The sequence below is a fragment of the Leptodactylus fuscus genome, chromosome 10, assembly GCF_031893055.1.
Source record: "Leptodactylus fuscus isolate aLepFus1 chromosome 10, aLepFus1.hap2, whole genome shotgun sequence".
NCBI lineage: Eukaryota > Metazoa > Chordata > Amphibia > Anura > Leptodactylidae > Leptodactylus > Leptodactylus fuscus.
In genome coordinates, this window is record NC_134274.1 from 5,920,672 (window position 1) to 5,937,294 (window position 16,623).

At 43.5% G+C, this 16,623-nt stretch overlaps 2 protein-coding genes across 2 annotated transcripts; both read right to left on the minus strand.

The window, feature by feature from the left end:
• Positions 1-821: 821 nt before the first annotated feature.
• LOC142183259 (transient receptor potential cation channel subfamily V member 5-like) lies at positions 822-14,167 on the minus strand. Its single transcript, XM_075258282.1, has 15 exons — positions 14,061-14,167; positions 12,593-12,690; positions 11,729-11,851; positions 10,988-11,128; positions 10,314-10,412; positions 10,067-10,239; positions 7,024-7,170; positions 6,739-6,951; positions 6,178-6,264; positions 5,949-6,025; positions 5,334-5,499; positions 4,903-4,969; positions 4,549-4,817; positions 4,335-4,441; positions 822-1,041 (listed from the first exon to the last, which is right to left on the minus strand). The coding sequence occupies exons 1-15, from the start codon at positions 14,165-14,167 to the stop codon at positions 822-824; spliced, it is 2,094 nt and encodes a 697-aa protein (XP_075114383.1).
• A 1,316-nt stretch (positions 14,168-15,483) lies between these two features.
• Positions 15,484-16,401, minus strand: LOC142183462 (olfactory receptor 5F1-like). Its single transcript, XM_075258561.1, has one exon. The coding sequence runs from the start codon at positions 16,396-16,398 to the stop codon at positions 15,484-15,486; it is 915 nt and encodes a 304-aa protein (XP_075114662.1). The 5' UTR covers positions 16,399-16,401.
• Between the last annotated feature and the right edge of the window lie 222 nt (positions 16,402-16,623).

Here is a 16,623-nt window from a genome sequence, read left to right on the forward strand (position 1 = left end):
CGGTACATAAAGTATCTCCAGTACTCAGTATACAGGGAGACTTTACCAATTGAAGCTAGATTTATCATCAATCTTCCACCATGTAGGCCTTCTATTCAATGCGCCCGGCCTCCGCCAGCACTACAAAGAAGCCAAACTCACACAACTTCATTTTGGGAATCCGCCATTGTTTAATCTGATCTATTAGCCAGATCTCTTCTTACACCTACTGAATAGAAATGACAAATACATTTTATCTGCACGAACTAAGAATCAAAGGGAACATGGCGGAAATCCTACGGCTTTGGCTTGTCCCTGTCGTGCTCAAAGGTCCAGTGTTTTTAGGGGAGAAAATATCTCCATCTGCTGCGGTATATTTATAAGATGGCCAGAGACAAGTTGGGATAGCGAGGACCCGGGGGAGCGGCAAAGTCACCAGTCAGTAGTGTTGTGCTTATACCAGGAACAACCGATCAAGACGAGCCTCCCGACTAGGAGGGAACGGGTAATGGATCTCCGACCGCCTGATACTGACCAATACAAATCAAGAGTATCAAAATATATTTTAGAATAAATCTTAGAATAATCTTCATGTGTGATTGTTGTCTGAGGAGAAGCTTAAAGCTCTCATGGCATTATTATTATTATTATTATTTGGATGATATTTATTTAAAAAAAATAAAAAAAAATAAGCAAGTCCATGAATCTGCGATCTGTACAAATTACTTGTCTGTGCCATTCCCAGAGCCCTTCCATCTCATCCAATGGTACTCAATGGACATAACAATGACAGTGTTTCTTTCCGTGACAAAGGATCATTATTGGAGCAGGAATAGTAACTACTAAATATAATAGACCTCCTGCTCTGCATTGTCCAGTAACTGCCCCACTGTCACCCTGCGGAGGATTTCCCAACCTTGGCTGAATTTTCTCTTTATTATGGGGTTATCATTGAATGAAGCTCTGGGATTCTCCGGCGCGCTCAGACTGTCCCGGGATATACTGTTCTGGGGTGTCACTGCCGCCTTCATATTGGGATCTTCTTGGATTTCGTTCTTGACACTAAAACAAGCAGATTATTTTGTTGTGAAAAAACAACATAGAGGACCTGTCCTGTGTGGTGTAGTATATAGAGGACCTGTCCTGTGTGGTGTAGTATATAGAGGACCTGTCCTGTGTGGTGTAGTATATAGAGGATCTGTCCTGTGTGGTGTAGTATATAGAGGACCTGTCCTGTGTGGTGTAGTATATAGAGGACCTGTCCTGTGTGGTGTAGTATATAGAGGACCTGTCCTGTGTGGTGTAGTATATAGAGGATCTGTCCTGTGTGGTGTAGTATATAGAGGATCTGTCCTGTGTGGTGTAGTATATAGAGGACCTGTCCTGTGTGGTGTAGTATATAGAGGATCTGTCCTGTGTGGTGTAGTATATAGAGGACCTGTCCTGTGTGGTGTAGTATATAGAGGATCTCTCCTGTGTGGTGTAGTATATAGAGGACCTGTCCTGTGTGGTGTAGTATATAGAGGACCTGTCCTGTGTGGTGTAGTATATAGAGGACCTGTCCTGTGTGGTGTAGTATATAGAGGATCTCTCCTGTGTGGTGTAGTATATAGAGGACCTGTCCTGTGTGGTGTAGTATATAGAGGATCTGTCCTGTGCGGTGTAGTATATAGAGGATCTGTCCTGTGTGGTGTAGTATATAGAGGACCTGTCCTGTGTGGTGTAGTATATAGAGGATCTGTCCTGTGTGGTGTAGTATATAGAGGACCTGTCCTGTGTGGTGTAGTATATAGAGGACCTGTCCTGTGTGGTGTAGTATATAGAGGATCTGTCCTGTGCGGTGTAGTATATAGAGGATCTGTCCTGTGTGGTGTAGTATATAGAGGACCTGTCCTGTGCGGTGTAGTATATAGAGGATCTGTCCTGTGCGGTGTAGTATATAGAGGATCTGTCCTGTGCGGTGTAGTATATAGAGGATCTGTCCTGTGTGGTGTAGTATATAGAGGATCTGTCCTGTGTGGTGTAGTATATAGAGGATCTGTCCTGTGTGGTGTAGTATATAGAGGATCTGTCCTGTGTAGTGTAGTATATAGAGGACATGTCCTGTGTTGTGTAGTATATAGAGGACCTGTCCTGTGTGGTGTAGTATATAGAGGACCTGTCCTGTGTGGTGTAGTATATAGAGGATCTGTCCTGTGTGGTGTAGTATATAGAGGATCTGTCCTGTGTGGTGTAGTATATAGAGGACCTGTCCTGTGTGGTGTAGTATATAGAGGACCTGTCCTGTGTGGTGTAGTATATAGAGGATCTCTCCTGTGTGGTGTAGTATATAGAGGACCTGTCCTGTGCGGTGTAGTATATAGAGGACCTGTCCTGTGTGGTGTAGTATATAGAGGATCTGTCCTGTGTGGTGTAGTATATAGAGGACCTGTCCTGTGTGGTGTAGTATATAGAGGACCTGTCCTGTGTGGTGTAGTATATAGAGGACCTGTCCTGTACGGTGTAGTATATAGAAGATCTGTCCTGTGTGGTGTAGTATATAGAGGACCTGTCCTGTGTGGTGTAGTATATAGAGGACCTGTCCTGTGTGGTGTAGTATATAGAGGATCTCTCCTGTGTGGTGTAGTATATAGAGGACCTGTCCTGTGCGGTGTAGTATATAGAGGACCTGTCCTGTGTGGTGTAGTATATAGAGGATCTGTCCTGTGTGGTGTAGTATATAGAGGACCTGTCCTGTGTGGTGTAGTATATAGAGGACCTGTCCTGTGTGGTGTAGTATATAGAGGACCTGTCCTGTACAGTGTAGTATATAGAAGATCTGTCCTGTGTGGTGTAGTATATAGAGGACCTGTCCTGTGTGGTGTAGTATATAGAGGATCTGTCCTGTGTGGTGTAGTATATAGAGGACCTGTCCTGTGTGGTGTAGTATATAGAGGACCTGTCCTGTGTGGTGTAGTATATAGAGGACCTGTCCTGTGTGGTGTAGTATATAGAGGATCTGTCCTGTGTGGTGTAGTATATAGAGGACCTGTCCTGTGTGGTGTAGTATATAGAGGATCTCTCCTGTGTGGTGTAGTATATAGAGGACCTGTCCTGTGTGGTGTAGTATATAGAGGACCTGTCCTGTACAGTGTAGTATATAGAGGACCTGTCCTGTGCGGTGTAGTATATAGAGGACCTGTCCTGTGTGGTGTAGTATATAGAGGATCTCTCCTGTGTGGTGTAGTATATAGAGGACCTGTCCTGTGTGGTGTAGTATATAGAGGATCTGTCCTGTGTGGTGTAGTAAATAGAGGATCTGTCCTGTGCGGTGTAGTATATAGAGGACCTGTCCTGTGTGGTGTAGTATATAGAGGATCTCTCCTGTGTGGTGTAGTATATAGAGGATCTGTCCTGTGTGGTGTAGTATATAGAGGACCTGTCCTGTGTGGTGTAGTATATAGAGGATCTGTCCTGTGTGGTGTAGTATATAGAGGATCTGTCCTGTGTGGTGTAGTATATAGAGGACCTGTCCTGTGTAGTGTAGTATATAGAGGATCTGTCCTGTGTGGTGTAGTATATAGAGGATCTGTCCTGTGCGGTGTAGTATATAGAGGACCTGTCCTGTGTGGTGTAGTATATAGAGGGTCTGTCCTGTGTGGTGTAGTATATAGAGGATCTGTCCTGTGTGGTGTAGTATATAGAGGACCTGTCCTGTGTGGTGTAGTATATAGAGGATCTGTCCTGTGTGGTGTAGTATATAGAGGATCTGTCCTGTGTGGTGTAGTATATAGAGGACATGTCCTGTGTGGTGTAGTATATAGAGGACCTGTACTGTGTGGTGTAGTATATAGAGGATCTGTCCTGTGTGGTGTAGTATATAGAGGACCTGTCCTGTGTGGTGTAGTATATAGAGGACCTGTCCTGTGTGGTGTAGTATATAGAGGATCTGTCCTGTGTGGTGTAGTATATAGAGGACCTGTCCTGTGCGGTGTAGTATATAGAGGACCTGTCCTGTGCGGTGTAGTATATAGAGGACCTGTCCTGTGTGGTGTAGTATATAGAGGACCTGTCCTGTGCGGTGTAGTATATACAGGATCTGTCCTGTGTGGTGTAGTATATAGAGGACCTGTCCTGTGTGGTGTAGTATATAGAGGACCTGTCCTGTGCGGTGTAGTATATACAGGATCTGTCCTGTGTGGTGTAGTATATAGAGGATCTGTCCTGTGTGCTTTATAAATTGCCCTAGTCATTGACTGTCCGGTATTAGAGTACCTTCTTTCTTGTACTGCTGTGTGTTTCCTTTGTGGGATTCTCTTACACAATGTACTGTATGAAGTTTAATATTTTTGCAGTATTGTTATCAGTGGCCTCACCATAAATACCACTTGTTGCCGAGACCATATTCAGCTCCACAAATGCCAAGTCGGGGGCAGAAGCTTCGGGGTAACTTGCTCTCTATCATGATTGTAGTTGCTGCCAGCTATGGATAAAACAGATCAGTGAATGAGCTGGAGGTAAAACTGGCTAAATATTTGCCAGAAGGAAACTTTTTTTGTAATTTTAGGTCAATGTTTGGATTCCACCCACCTGAGTCCTCCACAGCTCGTCTCTCTCCTGCGCCACCCTCCAGTGCGTGTCTCCCATCATAGCAATTAATAGGTTAATCATTAAGACACTGGCCATCAACGCAAAGAAGAAATAGATGAAGCTGAAACTGAATGGGAAGTTGACGCTGTAGTTGGCCGGAGAGTTGATGACGTTGACTAGAAGCTGATAAGTGCTGTAGATAGACATGGCGTAGCTAAAAAATGTACCCAAGGCTTGGGGGTCCTGAGACTGGAAGGATACATAGAAAGCTACAAAGAGATACAAAGTTATCCGGATTGGTATGGAGGTCCAGATGTATCAAGAAATAGAAGAATGGAAACTGCTCGGTTATACCTGATCCAAAAGCTACAATGACGATCATCATAAGCCAGATGAACCTCAGGAGGTCTCCAAATATTATCTAAAATTCAAGAAAATCCAAAAAATTACGTTGATTTTGGAATGTTGTTAAGTCAAGGCTACATAAAGAAATGTATCGCTACATCTTCAAGTCAAGACAGAATATTGTCTCCAAATGGAGGATAGACCTGTCCACAGACAACGGTATCGAGGTTATTGCTCCTCATCAGAACAGGGCGCAAGGTCAAGGATGTGAGATATTCTGCCGTAGCCTTATTCCAAGATCTTTCCATTAAGTTTCAGGAAAACCAGGCAATCATCTATAGGGAGTTACCTATCAAAGGATGGCGCTAGAGCAAGTTCCTTTCCTTTCCCCATATTCTATTCCCAGTTTTTCATGGAAAATCTAAGTCCCAACCACTCACCTTGTGTATCATGACAGTGAACGGTCCAAGCATTGGGAATCCACGTGCGAAATACAAAACAAAGCACCAGCCGAACACCAAAGCCAAGGACATCGGAATGACTTCTCCATTGTAGTCTGTCAGTCTTAAGATAAGCGTGAGGAGTACTGAGCAGCAGAAGGAAACTCTGCAATAACCAAGAGAGACTGAATAAAATAATCTAATGAAATTTGTTACAAAATTGTGAAACTTTGATCTTTTCAGTGTATTGGAAAGATTTAGGTTGTAGTGATATTGTTACAATCTACTTTCTCCAGAATTCCAGCTTTGTAAGATGCAGGTTCTGGGGGCTTTCCCAAGGAATCTGCTATTATGTAGCAAACCATCATGGCGCTAAATGTGAAGACTGTAGCAGAACTGGTCACATTGCGAAAAAATACTGCAATTCTCAAAAACAACATGGTACCGCCCCTTCTGCTACTTCATTGAAGTCCCGCCCTGTGCCCATCATGCTTTCTTCTCCCACCGGCAGCTATGATCTGAACTGAGTATCAGAATGTCTGGACTGTCAGAAACTAGATCAATGATATTCTATTCTTTATCTAGATTTGAAAATTAAAATTAAAAAATACTCACAGAATTATATGAAATAGTCCGCCGGACACCGTGTCCTGGAGTAAGGAGATACTCCGTGGTTTCATTAGCACAGGGATCTAAGGGGCGATAAAATAAAAGTTTACAAAAAAAAAGGAAGTGATCATTGGATCTAACAATGCGGAACTGTAGAGCTCCCTCTAGTGGTGGCTGCACGCAGACAGAATTTTATCCTAGACCATAAATAACATGTTTCTATGTAACGGATTACCTCTAAAAGTAACATGACCAGCGCCCCAATGACGGAGATGATTTCACCGACTAATCTTAGCTCATCCATTGGTGTGGTGTAAGATTCCTGGAAATAGAAGGGACAGTATATAACTGATTATAAAAAATCTCATCTGTCCACTTGTCCTGACTATATACCCCCACTGAGGTCAAGTTTTAGGACAGGGCATCTTCTTACTTGTCGCTATGTTGTGAGTTGACCACTCCTGTCTGGTCCTCAGCTGTGTCATGTGACCAGCCATTAGATTCTAGAACGGATACATTGAAGCAGATTTACTAATATTGTCATGTGACAAATTACTGGTAACAATGGGACCACCTTGGTCTTGTATATGAGGTCTTAGACTCCATGTCCGTTAAAGATTCAGCAGGGAGGTCACATGACACAGCTGAGGACCTTGAAGGAAGCAGATAACTCCCAAATCCAGCAACTGGTAAGACCATTGTCATCACTATGATTTAATTCTAATGGGCCAGGGAATCAAAATTTTTGTGGAAACTATAAAGTTAAAATAAATATATGCTGTACTTAATTCCTTACAAAAAGTTCCTTTTCCACTGCATAAGTAATATCCCGCGGATTTGATGAGCGGTTTTCTAAAAGCTTGAGAGGTCTGTTAGCACAGCACAGAGAGACACAGATCATATAGAGGACGTAAATTGTGGCCATAACCCAGAAATACGGCCGTCCAAACCGCTGCCACTTCTCTTCAATAAGCTCCTTCACCGGAGAGACGTCCAGAATTCGGTGAGCCTGGTAAAGAAGTCCAGTGTCAATAAAATGGGCGACCATCATCATGTGATAAGGGAGAGAGCGAACACATACCGCGGTCTTATGAGAGGTGACAATGAGGTGGAGAACAGAACATGGAGTCGCCCAGGAGTCAATCTCTGTCAGATCGTACAGGGTGTAAGATATTGGACCCATTGTCTGCACCGTCTGGATTCCCTTATTGAGGAGATGCTGGAACATCTGCAGGGAGAAGTCGATCGTAAGTAAAACCCAGTAAGGCTAAGTACACACAGAAACCGTAGAGAATCGGTGGAGAGAAAAGACCTGCATGACCTCCAATCAGGCTCGGACTGGCCCACCGGTGTACCGGGGAATCCCCCGGTGGGCCCCCGAGCCCTGACTTAAAGTTTTGATTTTTACCAATGCAGATGCATTGGTCGGGGCCTGATCGGGATGGCCAGGGGCCCCAACCGGGCACCTGGCCAATGCATCTGCCTCCACACACAGGGGCCCCCATTAGCTGATGCTGAAGAAGTACACATCGGAGGACAACGTGTCTTTCTTCAGCATCAGCTAATGGCTTCTCCCTTCACTTACCTGCAGCTGCTGTCCTGTGAGATCTCCCCTGCTGCACGCACGCACGCACTTCCTCCCCCTCCCCCCCCCCCTCCTCACACTGAGTCCTCTTACATCGCAGCGTGTGGGGAGGACAGGGAGCCGACTGCTGCTGGAATAGGTGAGTAAACTCTTTGTAAAATCTGTATGTTTAATATGTATATATGTACATTTGTGTAAAGTATGTGTCTTGTATACTGTGTGAGTACTGTATGTTTGTATACAGGTATGTGTGAGTATATACTGTATGCTATAATAATATGTATGTATATATGTGTGTGTGTGTGTGTGTATATATATAGTATTCATACAAGTATATATATGACTTATATGGTATATGAATGTATATAAATGTATATGTGCTATAGTATTGTATGTGTATATTGTATATTGTATTGTATATATGGTATATGTATAAGGCCTGGTTCACATCTGCGTTCAGTGATCTGTTTGGGGAGTCTGCATGGGAACCCCCTCCCCCTTCCCCCCGAACGGATTACCAAACGCATTTGCAAGCGCTGTGTAGTGAAAGTACGCGGACCGCATAGACTATAATGGGGTCCGTGTGCTTTCCACGTGGTGTCCGCCTGAGTCATGTGGACAAGAAAGTAGATTGTAAAGTACTTTTCTGTCCGCATGTTGTATGCAGACGCCGCACGGAAAGCACATGGACCCCATTATAGTCTATGTGTGCTTTCACTGCATACCACTTGCTAATGCGTTCGGTAGTCTGTTTGGGAGGGTCCCCATGCGGACTCCCCGAATGGATTACTGAACGCAGATGTGAACCAGGCCTGAGTGTGTAGGTATATAGTGAGTGCAATCCCATCCACGCATTGCAGAAAAACACACACGGCGGACACACACCAATTTCCAAAACTGTTGCGGTTTTGGAAATTGCAGCATGTCACTTATATCTACAGAAACACCTGCAGTTTCACTATAGGTATAAGGCTAAGTTCACACGGGGTTTTTTGGTCCGGAACCTGAGGCAGAGGCCGCCTCAGGTTCCGGACCAAAAATCGGGTAGCCGCGACTGGATACACCGGCATCCAGTCACGCACTCTGCTCCAGATTAGGCCCAATAAATGGGCCTAGATGGGAGGAGGGAGTGTCTTCAGGCTGAATCGCGAGGCGAAACGACCTGAAGAATGAGCACCTCGCTTCTTTTTCTGGGAGCTGGAACAAACCGGCTCCCGGAAAAAAAAGAACTGACCGGCTCCCATTGATTTCAATGGGAGCCGTCTTTTTGGTCAGGATTTTGAGGCAGATACGGCCTCAAAATCCTGACCAAAAATCCCTGCGTGAACTTACCCTAAAGGAAACAAAGTCCTCAGAGGAAACCTCTGCGGAGTTTCTGCAATAAGCACTGCAGGAAAAACTGATGTGTTGCCGCCGGGGTTTTTCCCGCAGCGCTTTTTGCTTTGTCTTGCTACATGGGGCTTTAGGCTGACGCTAGGTTCACACTAGCGTTCGGCAGTCCGTTCTCAGCTTTCCGTCTTCTGCATGTAGAAGACAGAAAGCTGTCAGACCGGGTGCGGCGGTGTGCGTTTTATGCTCTCCGCCGCAAAACCGTTTAACCACTAAGGACAGATGAGTATTCTTTTTTTATTTATTTGTTTTTTTATTTTACACCTCCCTCCCACCACATGAGTTGCTCCAATTCCTGGACAACCACTTTAAAGGATGTATCCATCTTTCTAATATTGATGGTCTGTCCTTAGGATAGGCCATCAATATTACATCTGCGATGATACAACAGCCAGGACCTCTGCAGATCAGCTTTTCCAGGACACTTCAGCTATGGGTAATGGTAACATTTCTAGGAGCCATGCTGTTCACTTGCCATACAGGCTGTAGCAGTAGGTATATGTAGTGCGCATGGTATAGTGCGTGAGTAGCATGGCTCCCAACATGTTATTACCTTTAACCGCCCTGTCTCGGTACCGCTGATCTGCAGGGTCCTGGCGGTGGGCCCCTAGAAACAATTCCACTGGTGGGCCCTAGACATCCCAGTCCGACCCTGCCTCCAATGATTTCAGTATAAAAACGGTGAAGACATGATGGACCCCATTGTAGTCTATGGGGTCCATGGGTAACCAATGTTTCAGCAGTTTGGCTCTACATCGTTCAGGTCCCATGGCACACCCAAACGACGGATAGCCGTGCATAGGGGTGAACTTAGCCTAAAAATGATAGATTACCAAGTGTTTATTAGGTTAAAGTAGAGCAGTGGTGAATCACTGGTGGGGCATTGGCCAGTTAGTATCATGGTGGACTGATCTACTGTAGCTTTAGTGGAAGGTCCATCAGCATTAATGGTGGATTACCATTGGTGGAAAGATCAAGGCTAGAGGAGGCTTCACGGATCACTGGTAAATATATGCAGTAAGCGCAGATACATTTGTATCCACTGCTCTGCTGATGATATAACTCGCATCATAAGTGTTTGCGTGCGCTTTTTGCTAACTCAGCGGCAAAGTGGTGATCTGGATACCCTATTCATCTTCTTACTACTTACAAGAACATTTCCTTCAGCTGCAGCCATCTTGAGCGGAGTAAGACCCTGATGGTTCATTACTTGGTCCAGACATAGAGCATTCAGTTTAGAGTCTAGCGAGAGAAGGAGGTCATACATTTGGCAGGACATGGACTTGTTGGGCTGGAGAGTCAGAATATGAAGGACGGTGTTTCCTGCCAAGAAAAATCAGATATTGGTGACAATGTAGATTTCATCATTGGGTGAGAGGTGCATAGTTTAGTCTTACCCCAGCAGTCCTGAGCCCAAAGGTTCCCTCCGTTCTTCACAAGCAGCTTGACAATTTTGGTGTTTCCAACACAAGCAGCAAAGCTTAATATATGTTCCCCTAAGGAAAAGAGTAAAATCTAAGACACCAATCAGATCACTCCAGATACTAAAGCCATAATAAATGCGTCAATCTCTTTAGTTTAGGACATTATAGTGTAACAAGGTTGCCCATGGACCTGAACCATGAACCATGAGTATCCTTGGTGTCATCTTTCTCTAGTGTCATTGGCCCCAGGTGACCTCGGGCCCTTGACATCAAGGAGAGAGCCGGAACACATCGAGGACACTTGTTGAGAGGACCAAACTCCACTCTGGAGCCCAGGAAAGAGGAGTAGAAGATTTTTTAATTTTACACGACTTCCCTGGCCACCAATTATTATACTCTGGGGTCTGAGAAGGCCACAAAGTATAACAACCAACATAAGTGGATTCGTGGGTGGAGAACCACAAAGATTTTGGGTTCTGTAGAATCTACCTGAGCTCTTCTGTTCAGATACAGAAGGAGCAGGAGATGTCCGGGAAATATGGGCTCAGAAGCTTGAAGAAGCTGCCAGAATGTTCAATCCTAGTATAGTATCTAGAGTATAACCGTACAATTGTGCGCATATGTAATAGGTGGTTTATTCGTCATACCAAAGTAGAAGAGCCCGTTAGGTTTTAGGGAGAAGAAGCTGCCGGTCGCTCGTGGAGAAGAAACGTCCGCTCCTCTCTGTATCAGCATTTTGACGAAATTCCTATTTTGATTGACAGTGGCGATGTGAAGAGCGGTCTGTCCTGTAGACAAAGGGAGGTGAGATTGGGAGATTACCAGCAGCCTGCCACTTCTATCATAGTACATATGTGATAGACATAGTGGAGGTTCCTCATACGAGCCACAGCTGACTGATTCAACTAGTAAATATCTATGGGTTTAGGGGACTGGTGAGGTTTTTTCGAAGTCCTATTCATTGACCCCTTATCAGTATCTTGTATGGATTGGATGGTGGACAGTAAACAAAATTAGTCAGCACCGACATGCAATATGAGCTAAATGTGTAGGTAATGTGGCTACCATACAGACACACAACACTTTCCAAGGACATTGATACAATGCCAATGAGGTTCTTGGCTCACACTTTGATAATACTGTGACAGCCCATCTGCCATTGACAACGTGAACACATTAGTTGGGTCATGTCATAAGCTCATATAGTTTAGCGATCCATCTATAGAGGTTGTTTTGGTCGTTGGTAGAAGGGCTCAACATGTGAGCTAAGAACCTCATTGGAATCATAATAGTCACTTTCTTATACTTATCACATATATTTCTTATATCTTATCATAGATCTTATCACACTAGTAGTGAAATGTTGAATATATAGTGTCAACATTGACCTTTGTAGACCTCCGAGGTCATAGGAAGGTTCAGCAAGTATGGCGCCTGAGTTAGGAGAATTTCCGCTGCCTCCAGGTTGTCGTGTAAGGCTGCCAAGTGCAGGGCTGTTTCTCCTAAAGCACCTTATGGAAACAAAGAAGATACAATGTGTTTGGTGATATTATATTAGATGACTGGCCATCGTATTAACAATAGCATGATGCCTCAGCACTATAGAACATGAGCAGCTAGAGACAATGCCATCTCTGCCTGCTGGTAAGACACTGAATATCCAACAAAGAAGATACAATGTGTTTGGTGATATTATATTAGATGACTGGCCATCGTATTGACAATACCATGATGCCTCAGTACTATAGAACATGAACAGCTAGAGACAATGCCATCTCTGCCTGCTGGTAAGACACTGAAATATCCACATCGCTATATTCTGATAAATAAACTGAGAAGCCATGTGTATACAGTCAGGAAGATGTCACTGTCTGGTTATCAGCAGTAGCTGAGATAAGAGTTTCTGTCCCCCTTCTCCTAAGGAAAACTTATGATGTACTGTTCATGCAACTTCAAAATATGAGAACCCTTGAAGACCTTGATGGGTTACAATGGTGTAATGCATCCTTCCCAAAAAGCATCAAGAAAAAAAATCTCATGATGCAAGTCTAGCAAAGTCTCCTCAAACTACCTGCCATAGACTGTGTGCATCAGAGGATCTCAGAAAGCTCCAGAGGGGAGCACATAACTTCACAATAAAGCTATTACCATGTTATTCAGTAACATTACTCTACACGCAGACTCGAGTGGAGAATTTATGAATCGTTGCTGTTCTGGTTATTAGAAGCTTTGCCGTATCTCCTGGTACTTACCTTTCTGTAAGGGATCACATTTGTCTGATGATAAGAGATGTCTCAGGAGTTCCACATTATTCTCTTTTGCAGCTTGAAGGAGGGGAAGCTCCTTGATCCTAAAATGACAAAATAATGACATCTTAACCCCTTAAGGACCAGGCCATTTTTTGGTTTCGCATTTTCGTTTTTCCCTCCTCACATTTCAAGAGCCATAACTTTTTCATTTTTCAGTTCGCAGAGTCACATGATAGCTTATTGTTTGCGGGACAAATTGTACTTTGTAATGGCACCATTCAATATGCTGTGCAATGTACTGGGAAGCTGGAAAAAAATTCAGAATGAGGCGCAATTGGAGAAAAAATGCATTTGCGCCATTTTCTTATGGGTTTAATTTTTACAGCATTCACTGTTTGGTACAAATGACATGTTACCTGTGTTCTACGTGTCAGTACAAACGCGGTGATACCAAATTTATATAGTATTTGAAATTTTTTGATACTTTAAAAAAATGATAAACTTTGCAAAATAGAAAAAAAAAATTGTGTCATCATGTTCTAACACCTGTAACTTTTTCATATTTCCATGTATGGAGCTGGTTGTGGTGTCTTTTTATGCGGGACAAGATGACGTTTCTATTGATACCATTTGGGGAAAGATCTGATGGTTTGATCACTTTTTATTCAATTTTTTATAGGAGGCAAAGTGTTGAAAAAAACGCTTTTTGGCTGTTTTTATTTTTTTTGCCGCTACGCCGTTCGCAGTACGGGATAAATGTTTTAATATTCTAATAGTTCAGGCATTTTGGAGCGCAGGGATACCTAATATGTTTATGTTTAATGTTCTTTAATTACTTTTATAGCTGATCTAGGGAAAGGGGGGTGATTTGAACTTTTATATTTTTTTTATTTTTTTAATACTTTTAAAAACTTTTTTTTTTCTTCTGTTACATTTATGATCAGACCCCTTAGGTACCTTGAAACCTAGGGGGTCTGATCGCTCATACTATTCACTGCAATACTACAGTATTGCAGTGAATAGGAAAATCGCAGCACTTCTATTAGAGGCTGCCTCTGGCATCGTCTAATAGATCTAGTGCAGAGACAAGCCTGGAAGCCTTCAATAGGCTTCCGGCTGTCATAGCAACCGATCACCGCCCTCTTGTGACGTTCAGGAGGGCGGCGATCGGGGAAACATGGCGGCGCCGTTTACAGACTGCGGTCACGTTTGACCGCAGTGTGTAAAGGGTTAACAGCAGCAATCGGCTCGGGCACCGACCGCTGCTGTTAGTGGCAGGTCCTGGCTGTATTATACAGCCGGCATCTGCCGTGTATGGAGCGAGCTCAGCGTGTGAGCTCGCTCCATACATCCCCATGCGACCCATGACGTACAGTTACGTCAAGGGTCGCTAATAAGGGGTTAAGACCGCAAAGGGGCGTCAATCCCATGATTGAAGATCTATCCGCTGACCCCCTTCTCTCTACAATACCGTCGTTGTTGTAGCAGATCCATGTTATCCTCCTCCTCCTCCTGCACCAGGTCCAAAAAGCCAACATTGAAGCAGATCTCTTGTAGGGATTTCTTCCTTGTTTTCATATTTTAGCTGACAGGGTGCAAGAAATAACAAAATAAAATTGAACAAAGATAAAAAGCAAAATACTATTAGAAACAACAACAAGAAGAAAGTAACAACCGCCATCTCGTAAAGCAGCGATTCATCAATTCAACAGAATCGATCAACAATTGTAATGATTCCAAAAGTTTCCAAAGATGAATGAATACAATGTATCAAAGTGTAAAGTAAACGTAAAAGAAACAAAAATTTGATGTGCTGGAAATTTAGAAAATTTGATACATTTTGGAACACAAAAGCAAATAGATACACATATATTTCTGATATCCCTTGGTAGTATTTTCTATCAATAATCACTTGGATAAAATTCTTCTACTCACCGCCAAGTCCTCGACGGATCTTTTTGTTGTCTATGCCATTTGCGTCAACGGTGTTCAGTTAGTGGTGTCTAATAAAGAATAAATCGGAGGTTTCGTGTACACATGGTCACCGTTGGTTCATGGGGTGAGTGACAACGATCCGGACTCCTGGTCCTCTCCTGCTGAGGACTTTCTGAGAATACGATGATCTCCCTAGGTGGGTTGGGGCAGTGGAAACTGCTTCTTATCCAGATCGTGTGTAGGAATGCGGAGAGACCTGTCTGGGAACTCGTATACAGTAGATGACACCTTGTTCCAAATGTACAACAAACGATGAGTGGTCAGGGTCTTAAAGGGAAAGCATCACCCTACAGTCATTGGTCATAATCTTATGACCATGGAAAGGAAGAACATATACTGATCAATATTCCTGGAGTCCTGGTTTGCCTCCTATGGGTCAGATTGAGGTTTTTTTGTGGCCACCAGATCATAGGATTGGAAATGGATCATAAACCCATCGAACTTGGATGTCTATGGTATTAGAAGATCCTCTTGATATCTGGTGGTCCAGTCCAACACTGATCACCCTGACTTGACCGTTCCTATTGTGATGCCAGTCTCAGGATATTGCAATGTTTTGTTGCATTAACTCAAAAACATCCAGCCATGATGTCTCACTAGCGCCACCTACAGATTACTACAAGGTAAAGAGCGTAAAACGAAACCTTTCATGGACACAACTTATTGATACTCGGATTTTTTTTCCTTTCTGGAATCTGTATAGAAGATAGAAGCGATTTAGGTCAGACCTAGAAGTAAAATGAAACCTCCGTTATGTGGAATTTTTTGATTTTTCAGGACGATGAATTCAAAAATTCTAAAAATGTAAAATGAAGGCAAATGTAGAGTCAAAGATGGAATTCGATAGGAAGATAACACATAAAGGCAGGAATAAAGCAAATGAGGAAATTCATTTGTAATCATTTCTTTACAAGGCGCTTTGCAGCTTCTTTGACCTCTGTATTCCGTAGACTGTAAATGAAAGGATTTAGCATGGGTATCAGTATGCTGTAGAAGACTGAGGCCACCTTGTCCTGCTGTAGGGCGTAGCTGCTGGATGGACGGAAATACATAAACACCACAGTCCCGTAAAAGATGGTGACAGCGGTCATATGGGAGGTGCAGGTGCTGAACGCCTTGTATCTGCCCTGGGTAGAGCGGATTCTCAAAATGGCCAGGACTATGTTCATGTAGGAGACCAGGATAATGATGAGACACGACCCAGTTATCAACCCACCCACGATAAAAACCGTAACAATATTCATAGTTATATCAGAGCAGGACAGCTTGAAGAGGGGCGGCATGTCACAGAAGAAGTGACTGATGACATGGGATTTGCAAAAATTAAGGTGAGAAATTAAGCTGGCTTCCACCATTGCATTGAGTAAGCCTCCAAGATAAGCAGAAACCACCAGCCGAAGACACAAGAGGTTGCTCATGATGACGCCATATAACAGGGGTCTACAGATGGCCACGTAACGGTCATAGGCCATAATACCTAGAAGAAAGCATTCAACTGTGGCAAAGGAGACAAATGTGAACATCTGCAGAACGCACCCGATGAAGGAGATGGTCCGGGATTCAGAAAGCAAGTCTTGTAGCATCTTAGGGGTGACGGATGAAGAGTATGTCAAGTCTACAAAGGATAGATTGCTTAAGAAAAAGTACATGGGCTTCTGGAGATGTCTGTCCACATTGATCAAACTTATGATCCCAATGTTGCCCAGTATGGTGGTGATATAAACTGGAAGGAATATGATGAAAAGTGGGATGTACAGTCCAGTCCTGTCTGTGAGGCCCTCGAGGATGAATTCCTTAACCGAGCTTCTGTTCATCTTCAGGGATGTCTATTATCTATAGAACATATGGCCAAACATGGTGAAGACAAGACCACGGGAAATGACATAGTCCACCACTACTTGAAGCCTTCACTACAGTAACAGTCAGATGAGTTCATCGATAGAGCAGAATAGACTATCAAAGGTGAAGCGTCTTGGTGGTTACCACTTTGTCTTGAAGCTCTGAGGTCATTAATTCATTCCTAGATCACTACACGTAAC

Coding starts and splice junctions, on each gene's coding strand:
- LOC142183462 (XM_075258561.1), bottom strand. CDS start 16,398: ATGAACAGAAGCTCGGTTAAGGAATTCATCCTCGAGGGCCTCACAGAC.
- LOC142183259 (XM_075258282.1), bottom strand. CDS start 14,167: ATGAAAACAAGGAAGAAATCCCTACAAGAGATCTGCTTCAATGTTGGC. Junction 10,413..10,987: donor TAACGGGCTCTTCTACTTTG/GTATGACGAATA, acceptor TCTTTTCCTTAG/GGGAACATATATTAAGCTTT. Junction 4,442..4,548: donor ACGAGCTGTGGAGGACTCAG/GTGGGTGGAATC, acceptor TTTTATCCATAG/CTGGCAGCAACTACAATCAT.